Genomic DNA, 14,113 nt, shown 5'->3' on the forward strand with positions numbered 1-14,113 from the left:
TCGCACACTGGAGAGAGAGGCGGATAGAGTGTCATCGCTTACTGGGAGCAGAAGCCCAGAGGCAGAAGCCTGAGACTGAAGCAGGACCAGTAGGAACATTTACACTGTGACTGAGAGACTGTTGGAGCTTCCATGTAAACTGGTCTGAGAGTTCAAAACTCCGGGGGAGGGAGGGAGGCAGTCTTAGAGGAGCCCCACACTTCTGTGAGTTTTACCTCCAGAAGTCCCACCAGATTCTCAGGGGGAAGATTGAGGGGGAAAAAAAAAACCCTTATGCTTCTAGCACAAGGAGGGGAGAGAAACCATCTTGAAATATGCCCAGAGCTCTTTGTTCTCCTTAACAACCGCTTGCCCTCAAAGAAAACTGTTTTATCAGAGCTTAAGTGACTTGAGTGTTACCACAACCTAACCAATCTAGGGGAAAGGAAATACCTAACTTCAACCCCCTCTAGCCTTCCTGTCTCCACACCAAACCACAGATCTAGGAAGCTTAGAGAACATCAAACAGGAAAAATACCTAAAAATCTAAACCTATGCATGTCATATTCAGTCAGCAGAAAATCAAAGACAAAGAGAAGATCCCGAAAGCAACCAGAGAAAAAGAATGGGAGAAAAGATGACTACGGATCCATATAAGACTATGCTACAATTATGAATACTCATTTGAGGTTGAAGACTATGAATCAGTGGTGCCAATATGCAGGGCTGTATATTTTTCTTCAGAAATGCCCAGTAGCCAAGGTCTAGGAGTGAACAAGAGAGAGAGCTTGACTAACCCAGGGTTGTAATTTTGACAGGCAGGTAAAGTGGAAGGAGAGTGCTTTATGGGAATTAAAGGTAGTGGCAGAAGTGATAGTTGATGTATGGTAGCTAAATAAGGAGGGAGGTAAAGACAAGAGTGGTCTGATATAGGTCAAGAGACTAATGGTCTTCAAGTTGAACAGGTAGAGCAACAAGAGTGAGAGGGCTAGAAAAATAGGTTATGGTCAGCGAGTTGAATGGATGGCACTGACATTTCAAAAGTAAAACAGTTCTGGTACGTAAGGTCCAGAGTTTGGCCACGGCAGTGAGCAGCTAAAGCTGATTAAGAATGAAAGACTCTGGGATTTTCAAAACAAGGTGAAGGAATTTGGGTGGGATTAATTGCTGACTTGAATAATTCTTTCCTCTCTTCATATATCAGATAGGTTGCCTGTATAAGGTGGGAACACACAGGCAGCAGAAGAGCTATTCAACTCAGAAATTAACTCAAGAGGTAAAGAATATCATATAATAAGTACATTTTCCCTTAGTCTCACACTGGGTCATACCTAATATAATAACACTTCTACTATGATCAAATGGATCTGATGTCAGAGCAATATGAAGATCCACTTTTTCATGAAATAATTTCACAAGTGGGCATACATTTGATATATGGAATACTGGGGAAGTATAGTATGCATTTGTTTCTTTTAGGTTGTCATAAAATTGTGATCTGTGATACCAGTAGGGAATGAAAATGAATATGTGAAGGGCAGTTTAACAGAATTTGAACTTCAAAGAAAGTAGTAAATATCTGAATGTGAGACAGAGATATCACCTGCAGAAAAGCCCAAGGTGCTGGACTGTTAGAATAATCACTGTAAGAACAGTTCTGCATGCTGGATTTTACTTACGTGATGTTCTAAATGATTTTGTTCTTCATATGATAGAAGTGGCTTTTATTTAAGAGAGAGAGAGTGGGAGCTTTATTGATCTTAGAAGTATAACCTGCCTTAATCATATAGCCTTTCCTATCCAAATTTCTGCTAGAACTTGAGGGTAAAATGAGTGGGTTCAACTTCAATGTTTTAAAGTTCTTTGCTTGACCACATAATGAAAGAGCCATACAATGGGGATATGGTCAATGACAGAAAGGAAGAGGAACCAAGGGTCTGAATATTTCACTAACTGGATAGACAATATTTGAATCTCTAAGGTAATATGGAGCCTCTGATTAATCACATCTACACTTTACAATTTTTAAAAATAGACTTTACTTTTTAGAGATGTTTTAGATCCACAGCAAAATTGAGTGGGAAGTACAAAAAGTTCCCATACACCCTCCACATCCCTCCTCCTCCCGGCCTCCCCCACTACATATCAACATTTTCATAATGATATGAGAGCGGGGGGGGGCTGACGTGGCACTCACACACATTCACAGTGAACATGTGATGCACTGTCCAGACCTTCCCTTTAGGACTGAGGCACACATTCCCTGAGTTGCTCCAAGTGTTGGCTGCTGACAGCTCATAGCTGGGCTCCTACCTAGAAACTGTTCTCAGCCAAGGGAGCTGGCTTGGAGGAATTATAACCCTTTCCCGGGGACTGCCTACATGCAATGTCTGACTGATGGCAGGAATACAAAGGCCTGGCTCCTTTGCCTTAACTTGGGCCATCTCTGAAGGACTATCCTAGCTTCATAGCTCTCCATGCGCCACAGACCAACCTCTCCTGCCAATCTTGCCTTCCTCACTACTTCAGAGGATTGCTCCCACGTTGTGTCTAGACTGAACCTCTGCAGTCAAATCTCTGGGTCAGGATCTGTTTCCACATGTCTTAAATATGGGAAGTTTCCCAACCAGACAGAAAATGTTGCTAATGCAATGCTGTAATGGGGTAGTAAAAATACCAGACTATAACCAGAACACCTCGCTTTGTATTCTAGTTTTGCTACTTAATAGCTCTACGACTTTGGATAATTTAATTTCTCTGAGCCTCAGTTTCCTCATCTTTTAATGGGGGATAATTCCTTATGAACTAAGAGTGACTTTGATTCCCAAGCAGGGATAATATACTGACACATACACACACTTTCAAATACAATGTAATATTCCTATTGCAATTTACATGAACTGGCAATTTTGAAAACTAAACCTAATTATTTTCACATTTTGTTATTTCACTGAAAAACTCTATTAGACAGCAAGTTAATATTAAGAGTACACCGAAAAAATTCAATAATTGTCTGCTATATGCTTGACCCTGTGCTATGTACCAGGTATACAAAGATGACATGGCTGACCTCTAGGGATTACAGTCTAGTGTGGAGAGGCATTTAATATAAACAGATAAGTGTGAACAAGTATCGTATGTGCCAAAATGGCAGCAGTATGCACAGAAATAATGGGAGGGGTAGTGATTTTTCAAAGGGTATCAGAAAAGGCTTCATAAAGGAGGTAAACCTTGAGGTGAGAAATTTTTTAGGCAAGGTACTTTACTCCCAGTAAAGTTTCCTTGAGCACTGAAGGGTACTTTCATCATTTCTAAAGAGTAATAACAATTTGATTATAACCTATAACAACTATTTTGTGTAAATCTTTTATCATGCAGATAATTTTCATAGAAATATTTACAACTGAGAGTTCAGTTTACTTACGGTTATCTTACGAGGACAGTCATTAGAACAGAGACCACTAAGAACTGTGGAAAAAATAAAGAAAATATTATTACTGATATAATGTAAGCTTATATTTAAAGTGAGCTCTATCTTTTTCCCCTAAAATCTATTAATATGCTGTATTGATTTATGATCACAAGCAGAAACCAATTCAATTTCTTTAGATCTGAGTCAATTAAGTAAATTGTTCACTTTACACCAATATTTCAAAAGTCTTTATGAAGCAGTCAAGATGCTGCTATTTTGTGAAATATACAGCTGAGATAATTAATTATGGTTACATCATACCATACCTACTGTTGGTTCTACTTTCCAATTGGTTAGCTAAATTCCAAGGATGACTTAGAATCTGACAGAGAAGTGCCAAGTGCAAACCAATTAAAATGTATACTGAGATAAACAAATAGAACATTTAGCACTTTATATCTCAAATAGACTTTTTCCATTTATCTAGTCAGTTTCTGGGTCAAAGACTTTGGGCACCCTCAGTATCTATGATGGAGAACATAACTATAAAGTAATTGATAGGACTACAACAAATATACAAAAATAACTTAATGACACATTTATTCTATAATCACCACAAAGAAAAAGACAGAATATCTGAACATTCTTCATATAAATAACACGAGTTCTGAAACATAACTACATTACTGCCACTTCAGCTGAAGTGAGACCTTTGTAAGGACGTAGACATTACATGCCATTAATATTCTATGTTAAAAGACAGAGAGCTGACAGTTCCGCTCAAGCATGAATTATGTCAACAGTAATTAGGAATACTAGTTCCAATATATCCAGAGGAAAATGTTTTCTTATTTATATTCTATGACTGTGACATGACAATCATTCTAATAGAAATATTATACTTACGCAGGGTATAACAGTGCAAAGGCACCCAGAAATGAGCATGACATATGTCATCACAAAAGAAGAAACCTGCTCATTTACTAAGGTATGTTTACATTAAATACAACTTGAGGACACAGTGAAATAAATGTTTTACACTTGCAAAAACAGTTTCCAATGTTTAAGTTTCTTACTCCAGCACAGTGCCTGGTTCTCATTCTTTCATTCTCAAACTTTCCATGACCTAACTCCTCCTTCTCCTTTGTTCTTCTTCCCTCAACTCTAGGCAGGCACTGGTACTTCTTTTCTACTTGTCCCCAAATGACTTTCATCAACTTTCATTTAAACTATTATCTTGCTGAACAGTAATTATTTACTCACAAGTCTGTCTTGGAACTAGTCTGTAAGCTCTGCACCATTTTATCCTTATTTTCTCAGGGCCTAACCCAATGCATTTGCTCAATAAACACTTGTTAAAGGAGGGAAAAGATGGATTCTTCAATAAATGGTACTGGATAATTGGCTATTTGGAGGAAAATAAAGTCAAACTTTAACTCATAACATAAAAATTACATTTGGCAAAGACACAAATAATATAAAGAACTCTTACACTTTAATAATAAAAAGACAATCCAACTAAAAAAATGAGCAAAGGATCTGAATAGGTATTTGTCTAAAGAAGATATAGAGATATACAAAGCTCATGAAGATAGTTCAGCGTCATCAGTAATCAGAGAAATGCAAACCAAAACCACAATGAAATGCACACTATTCACAATATCCAAGAGGTGGAAACAACCCAAATAAATGTCTGATGACAGATGAACGGATAAACAAAATGTGGTAAATACATACAATGGAATATTATTTAGCTTTAAAAAGGAAAGAAATCTTGTCATATGTTACACCTGGATGAACCCTAAGGACATTATATTAAGTGAAACAAGCCAGTCACAAAAAGACAAATATTGTATGATTCCACTTATGTGAGGTATCTAAAGTAGTCACAGAATAAAACAGAAAAGAAACAGAAAGTAGAATAGCGGTTACCAGAGGCTGAGGGGAGGGGAAAAGGGGCAGCTGTTGTTAAGTGGGTACAGAGTTTCAGATTCGCAAGATGAAAAAGTTCGGGAGATCTGTTTAACAACAATGTGAATATACTTACCACTACTGAAGTGTACACTTAAAAATGGTTAAGATGGTAAATTTTACATTACATGTTTTTTACCACAATAAAAAAAAAATGGTTATAATGGTAAAAAACAAAACAAACCCACCAGATACCATTTCACACCCATTAAGATGGGTATAATCTAAAAGTCAAATAATAACAAATGTTGGTGAGAATGTGAAGAAACTGGACCCTTCACACATTTCTGGTGGGAATGTAAAATGGTCCAGCTGCTTTGGAAAACAATCTGGCAATTCCGTAAAAGGATAAAATTAGAGTTCCCATTTAACCCAGCAATTTCATTCCTAGGTATATCTCAAGAGAAAGTAAAATATACGTCCACACAAAAACTTGTACATCAATGTTCACAGCAGTATTTTTCAATAGCCAAAAGGTGGAAACCATTCCAATGTTATCAACTGATGAATGGATAAACAAAATGCGGTATATTTATATAATGAAATAAAGTACTGATGTATGCTACAACATGGATGGACCTTGAAAACATTTTGCTAAGTCAAAGAAGTCAGTCACAAAAGACTACCCATTATATGATCCCACTTATATGAAATGTCCAGGAGATGTAAATCTACGGTACAGAAAGTAGTGGTTGCCCTTGGCTGGGAAGATTGAGGGTGACAGCTAAACAGTACTGGGCTTCTTCTCTGGTGACGAAAATATTCTAATATTGATTGTGGTGATGGCTGCACAATTCTCTGAATATATTAAAAGCCACAGAACTGTATACTTCAAATGGATGAATGGTATGGTGTGTGAATTATATCTCAAAGCTGTTACAAAATAAAAAAAGATACCATAAAATTTAAAAAAACTAATGACAAGGGGATGAACTTTTTTTAAACATACATTACAAAGAGATGCTATTGCTCATATACAAAGAGCGTCTAGGTATGAGTTAGAAGGTGATAATCCAACAGAAAGCAAAAGATATCAAGAAGCAGTATCCAGAAGATAAAATGCAAAGAATCAAAAACCATGAAGAAAAACACTCAACCTCACCAATTGGGAAAAAATCAATTTTACACCTAACAGAGAGAAAAAAAATAAAAGACTGATAAAAATGTCTGTAGGAAAAACAATAATATCAAAGATAAATGACAAATTAGGAAAAATATTTGCAACATATATCACAAAGGATTAATTTCCCTAACATATATTATAGTGCATTTATAAATCAATAAGAAAATGAAAAAGGACAAGGAGTGTTCATAGAAGTGAAAATATAAATGGCTCTTAAACATGAAAAGATGCTGAACTCTACTCAGTATAAGAAAAATGCAAAATAAAAGTGACAATACTTTTCACTTAGGTAACCGGCAAAAATCAAAAATTATATAACCCGTTGGTTTGGTGAAGGTTAGGAAATGTGCATTCTCAAATTATAATGTAGGTGCAAGTGTAAACTGATACCATTTCTATGAAGAGACATCTGTTAGAATAAAAACTACTTATACTATACAGTTCAAAACCAGGCACAATTAATCTACGGTGTTGGAAATTAGTGGTTACCTTTACGTGAAGTGCGTTTGTAACAAATAAGAGGGCATGAGGAAGCTTCTGGTTGCTGGTAAGATGTGTTTCTTGATCTGGGTGTAATTACATGGATGCATTTACTTGGTGAAAATTTACAGACCTGTGTACTTCTGTATACTTTTCTCTATATTTTAATAATGTTTATTTAAAAAATGCACATTTATTATTTTTAATACTTCCATTTTTATGAATTTATCCTATAAGATATTCACTGTGGCATTATTTATAATAATAACGAGACTGAAAATAATCTTGATATCTATCAATAAAGAACTCATTAAATTGTGTTGTATCCATACTATATGATACTATTCAGTAGTTAAAATAATGTGGCAGCTCTAGATTATATTGCTATGGTATAATCTCCAAGATATGTTGTTAAGTGGAACAAGAAAAGTCTAGAACTGCCATTTATGTAAAATAAAAGTATATACACATACATGCTCATATACACATTTTTGGATAGACACTTAGAAGAGGTTCTCTTTGGGAAGAATTGGACCATCGGGAGACGGGCGTGAAAGGGAGACACACTTTTCACCATATACTCTTTTGTATTTTTTTCATCATTTGCATGTATTACTTATTTTAAAAACAAATTAATTACTGAGATAAAAATTTAGAGCTCTCAGATGACTATGTGGTAAACTAGACAGTGTCATATGCTGGTGGGAATCTAAATGCCTGCCACTTCTGGGAAAGGTAATTTGGTATTCTCTATTAACATTAAAAACACAGCCCCTCAACTCATCAGTTTCAAGTCTATGAAATATTGGAAACCACTCATGTGTCCACCAAGAAAGAACATGCTAAATAAATTGTGGAACATCTATAGTAGTATGGAATGACATGGAGACCTGCAGGTGACAACTTGAAAGGGTGTTTATACTCTCTTGCTAAGGTAAAAAACAAGATGCAGGCAAATACGTTTACTAAGAGTCTACTTACAAATGTGTTGGATGAATCTCACAGATATAAAGTTGAGCAAAAGAAGCCAGACACAAAGAGTACATACTGAATGCCTGTCTTTATATGACACTCAGAAAAGGGAAAACTACTCTATGGTGACAAAGATCAGAATAGTGGTTATACTTTTGCAGGGAGGACTGACTGGGTGGGGGATACAAGGGACCCTCCTGGGGTACTGCAAATATCTCGATCTGGGTGTGGCTGTAAGGGGTATACCTGTTTACAATTCCGCCAAGCTGTACACTTTATTTTACCTTATTGTACACGCACTGCTACGACCTTCTTTCTACTGTCTTATCACCTCACACCTAGATGACTGTATTCCTAGGTGGTCACCCCAGGACTGACCTCTTAATTATGAACATCTATTTTTTCCCTTTGAACACTGCTGCAAAATGCATCTTCTTAAGCCACACATTTGATCACAGGCTCTCTCTGATGAAGAATTTGAATAGTAAATCGTGATGATTAATTTTATGTATCACCTTGATGGGGCCACAGGGTGCCCGGACATTTGGTCAAACATTATTCTAGGTGTTTCTGTGAGGGCGTTTTGTATGACATTAATATTTAATTGGTAAACTGAGTAAAAGAGATTGCTCTTTGTAACGTGGGTGGGCCTCATCCAATCAGTCGAAAGCCTGAATAGAACAAAAGGCTAACCCTCTCCTGCATAAGAATTCTCCTGCCTGATCTGACGGCCTTCAAAGTAGAACATTGGCTTTTCCTGCCTGATGAACTGGGACACTGGCTCTGCAGATTTTGGACTTGCCAGCTTACATAATTGCATAAATCAATGCTTTATAATAAATCTCTCTCTCCCTCTTTCTCTATATTCTATTGGTTCTGTTTCTTTGGAGAACTCTGACTAAAACAGTAAGTATCTGCAGTTACTGGGTCACTGACAAAACCTTCTCTTTGCCACAGATGCCCATCAGTATTCTCCCTTATTAATCTTCAACATAGTGCAAGAAGGCGTGTCTCTTTCTCCTTCTTACTATCTGCTCATTCTCTATTACTGTGCTCATGGCCTCCCACCTGGAATGTTATGCCACTACCCATTCTGATCATTCCAAATCTTACCCATCTTTCTCCCCTTAACTCGTCCGGATCTCCAGACAGTAGGTTCTCACCCACCATCTCCACAGAAGGCTTCTTTGACCTTAGGAATCTTATAGCAAATATAATTCCATTCAACATTTGAGTATAAAGCACTTTTCACTGTTGTTCAGCTATTTTACGTGCATACATCTTCCCCTTCCAAGTAGACAGATTCCTCTTGATAGCAATAAATGCTTTGCTACATAAATGGATAGATCCTCGCAGAGAAAAACTGAGTTATATTCAAAAGCCAAAACAATAGTGTGCAATGTGGGAGAACATACTGGGTATAGTGACTGGAAGTGGTAAGAAACAGATCTATTTCCAAAACCCCTTTCACACCCCACCCCACCTCCCGTTTTTGTAATAACATTATTGGGATATAATTCACACACCATAGCATTCATCCATTTAAAGTGTCCTATGCAAGGGTTTTTAGTATATTCCCAGAGTTGTGCAAACATTACCACAATTTTCATTACTTCAAGAAAGAAACCTTGTGCCTTGTAGCTATCATGTCCCGGTCCTCCATTCCCACTCCAGCCCAAAGCAGCCACTAATTTACTAATCACCTACTGCGTCTATATACTTTTCTAAATATTTTGAGCATATGTCATTCTAGAAAAAATTTAAAAATATAGATAAGTAAAAAGAAGAAAACAAAAATCACTTGTGATCCAACCATCCAGATATTGTCACCAATTTGTTGTAAGGTATCATACTGTCATAGACTGAATGTTTGTGTCCCCCCAAAGTTCGTATGTTGAAGTTCTAACCCCGAGTGTGGCTGTATTTGGAGATGGGGCCTCTAAGGAAGAAATTAAGGTAAATGAGATCATAAGGGGATCTGACAGGCCTGGTGTCGTTGAAAGTTTGCTCTGCTGAGCTCTCTCTCTCCACATGCACAAAGAGCACATAGTGAGATGGTGGCCACCTACGAGCCAAGAGAAGAGGCCTCAGAAGGAAACCCACCTTGCTGGCACCTTGATCTTGGAACTCCCAGCGTCCACAACTGTGAGAAAAAAGTTTTTGCTGTTTAAGCCGCCCAGCCTGTGGTACTTTGTTATGGCAGGCCGAGTAGAATAATACAAACACACACTTTTTTTGTTTTTTTAATTTTAAGTAAATGAAGTCATGCTACAAACAATTTTGTAATCTTTTTGGTTAATGTAACTCAAACTTTTCCCACATCATTAAATATACTTCTACCACGTAACTGCATGTATGTATGTATGGATACATACATATATATATACAAGCCCATTCTCCTCATTAGGACATTCAGGTTCTCCTCCACTCTATAATCCAACATTTTTTTCCTCTTAAAAACACTATTTGAAATATTGCCTTTATAGACATGGTACATTATACATAAATCTTTGGTGCATTATACACAAATCTTTGGCACATCTCTGATAATTTCCTTGGGATAAATTCATGGAAATAGAATTATTTTCAAGTTTAATCTTAAAGCTTTTGGATGTATATTGCCCTGCACCTCCTTTTTTTTTGCTCCAGAAGGGGAAACTGAAGCTTGGGCCAGTACATTACTGAAAGTCACAAAGCAAACAGAACTCTTTTGAAAGACCACGTGGCCACTAGACACTCATTAAAAAGACACATTATCCTAGTTTTATGAGAGATGGGAAATCAATGAACCATCGGATTATTTTATTTTCTGTACAAGATAAAATGTCTGTGTCTTGTTTAGCATAGTCGAGAGTATTTACTCAAAATTATATAATAGTCTCTTTCATTTTGTATATAGCAAGCTAAAAATTGGTTTCCTCTATTTTTGCTTTTTACAAGACTACTTCTGTCAAATTTGAAGTTTCATATTATAGCAATAGAATCAAAATGATAAGATTTAAATGTATCATACATATCATACACATGTCATAAGTCATATATATTACGCATATATATGTCTTAGAAGAAGAGATGTCTACGTAACACAAATAGAATACACATTTCCTTAGTTTTTGCAACCACAGATTCAAGAAGCAGCAATACTAATCCCTGAGCTTAATTTATATTCTGCTTGATAATATTGTTTAATTAGGAATTCAGAACTCCCAAAAACTATTATAAAGGTTAAATTGTTCTTAGCCTGAAATTATTATTTCAGCTATAGAACGACCTGACCTTTTTCCAGTGACATCTACATGGCAGCAGGTAAGGCAGACTTAGACTGCACGGTTTCTGGGCTCTACTAGCTCTGTATGTTAGACATAAGACAGAAAAAAAAGTCTTTAGCTCTTTTCAGTAATTATACTGCTTTTTAAAGGAATACTACAGAAGAGTGAAATTTTACTTTTAGCTTTGGCTTTATCACTAAATCCCTCTGTGACTCACCCTTTAGTTTTCCCATCAGAAAAAAAGGGACACATCTAATCCACTCACATACATACTTCTTACTATCTATCTTACTATTCTTACTAATAAGAATCTTATTAGTAAGATTATATCTACTAATCTTACTATTAACAAAATAAAAAAAGAATCTGAAAAACATTAGGTTTCTTCAAATGTACAGGCTGTATAAAGAAAACTTTTATTTTCACTTCTCATATTTTTCAGTATATTAACGTGACAGGCTTATTAGCACAGTTTAAATCATAGCTGATTGAAATCAGACATAACGTCTTCAGAAAGAAAGAACTGAATGAAATGCTGCTGAGAAACACAATATAGCATGTATCTTATATACGTGTTACTAGCGTATCTTCTGTCGTTAATAGGTTTTTCTTCTGTTAGTTTTTGTTCATATCCGATTAATTACACTAAGTCTACAGGTCATGAGTGTTCATCAAGAATAAATCCCAAAGTGACCACCTGATACCAGCACTGGCTCAAAACCACACGCTTAGCTCCTTTCCGGCATCCTATTCACACGGTGCAGGGGACTCCATCAAGCGGGGCCCTCTCTGGCTGTGTGAACCCACACACTGCACTTCTCTCTGCTTCAGTCTTAGAAAAATCTTTAAAACAATGTGGTTGGATAAAACAATTTATAAGGTTTAGAAAAACTCCTGAATTCTAGGATTCCAACTGGGATCTTGCTATTACGCAGTTTCAGGTGCTTCACACTCTGCCCCAGCACAGAGGAAAGTGGTTTGGTTTCAAAGGGCCCTTTGTGTAAGTTTGCTCACATATGACAAAATATCTATAAAGTGGAAGCCTTGAAAAGGCAGGGTCTGAAGGAACGGGCCTGGATCACGGATGATACATACTTTCTTAAGTCAGAAATGCAGAGGAGAACCAGGAGCATAACTCATTATTTTATAAGCTAATTTTCTGCTTTCTGTTTATATAAAATGTAAGATTATACTATTTCTAAAAGTTATACACTCTCAAATATTTTCATTTAAAAATTATTATAGAGGGGCCAGCCCGGTGGTGCAGTGGTTAAGTGCGCACACTCCACGGCAGCGGCCCAGGGTTCGCAGGTTCGGATCCTGGGCGCGCACCGACGCGCCACTTATCAAGCCATGCTGTGGTGGTGTCCCATATAAAATAGAGGAGGATTGGCATCAGATGTTAGCCCAGGGCCAGTCTTTCTCAGCCAAAAAAAAAAAAAAAGAAAAAGGATAAAAAAATTATCATACATAGGTACTATCATATGAGACAACCCATGTAAAACACTTGGCAGACGGCCTGGCACATGAAATACAATAAGTATTAGCTACTGTTGTTCGTCTTTTGAAATATATTATGGATTCTATCATTCTAGATTCCAGGATTTAAAAGTATCAGCTTTCATAGTTGCAGGTTCTTTTGGTATGCTTGCAACTTTGGAAACTAGCAAAAGCAAGCAGAGAGTGCTCGGTGCTCACTGTATTCATATCTAATAATTGGCAAAGGGCACAGCTTTTTAAAATACTTTTCCAGATTTTCCTAATATTACAATAGGCTGCCTTATTTTTGTAATCAGAAAGCAAAACAAAATAAATGCCAAACCAAAACTTTACCAACAAAAAAAAGGAATATGGTTTAAAATTCTCTTGTATAATGAAAGAAGTGAAAGGGTAGACTCTGACGGCGTTTCTACAAATGTCACACTGAAATTACAATTTTAAGACTCCATAATGTCAAGCTTATGAACAAGTAAAAAGTGCCAGTAGTCTACTAAATCAGCACAAGAATGTAATTTCCCCAGTGACATCAGAATAAAAATTCCACCCTTTGTGTCAAAAAAAACCCCCCATTACTAAATGCTCCAAGACAGAATTTATTATTACAGTAAAAGCTCACTTCCTAGAAGTGGGACAATTATATTTTTTATATAAAAGCATATGGTTATGAGTGAAGTAAAACACTTTTTCTTAAGCAACTATAACAACTACTGGGAAGGTGTGCTAAAACACATAAAGAGCCCATTATGGCTGGCCTGGTGGCATAGTGGTTAAGTTCGTACACTCTGCTTCAGTGGCCTGGGGTTTGTGGGTTCAGATCCTGGGCGTGGACCTACACACCGCTCATCAAGCCATGTTGTGGTGGTGTCCCACATACAAAATAGAGGAAGATGGGCACAGATGTTAGCTCAGCAACAATCTTCCTCAAGCAAAAAGAGGAAGATCGGCAACCGATGTCAGCTCAGGGCCAATCTTCCTCACTGACCCCCTCACCTCCCCCCAAAAAGAGCCCATTATGGAAAAGGGAAATTTAACAGGACAGATACCAGTATACAATTCCAGCCTCCTACTATTTGTGGTTTTCAACACTTTGAATTTCCTGAAGGCAAGGACTGTTTTTGTTTGTTTGGTTTTTACGTATCCTCTATGTTTCTCATTTCAAGCGTCAGTAAATGTCTTCCTACTATCTAGCTGATCTTGGCTGAACCATAGCCTAATTTTTAGAAGTTTAAAGATTTTTAACTATTTCATAAACTTTTGTAAATTATTAGTATTTATAACCATATTCAAAATTCTATATAGATTTATTATAACATTTTATAATACTCTTTTAAATAAGCTGTTCTAAAAAGTAATTTCTAATATCCCTAGACTTCGAAAACCAAAGTTGTTTTAAAAAGATTAATACGA

At 36.6% G+C, this 14,113-nt stretch overlaps 1 protein-coding gene across 5 annotated transcripts in view; it reads right to left on the bottom strand.

The window, feature by feature from the left end:
• The window catches only part of ITFG1 (integrin alpha FG-GAP repeat containing 1), a 259,186-nt gene that overhangs the window by 72,246 nt on the left and 172,827 nt on the right, over window positions 1-14,113 (bottom strand). For all 5 annotated transcript variants that reach the window (XR_009216412.1, XM_058527742.1, XM_058527744.1 and 2 more), the window contains exon 13: window positions 3,404-3,447. Coding sequence is in view for 4 of the 5 variants with exons in the window: in XM_058527742.1 (XP_058383725.1) it covers window positions 3,404-3,447 (44 nt within the window). In the remaining variant the exon portion in view is untranslated. The remainder of the gene's footprint in view (window positions 1-3,403; window positions 3,448-14,113) is intronic.

The sequence above is a fragment of the Diceros bicornis genome, chromosome 32 (assembly GCF_020826845.1).
Source record: "Diceros bicornis minor isolate mBicDic1 chromosome 32, mDicBic1.mat.cur, whole genome shotgun sequence".
Classification (NCBI taxonomy): domain Eukaryota; kingdom Metazoa; phylum Chordata; class Mammalia; order Perissodactyla; family Rhinocerotidae; genus Diceros; species Diceros bicornis.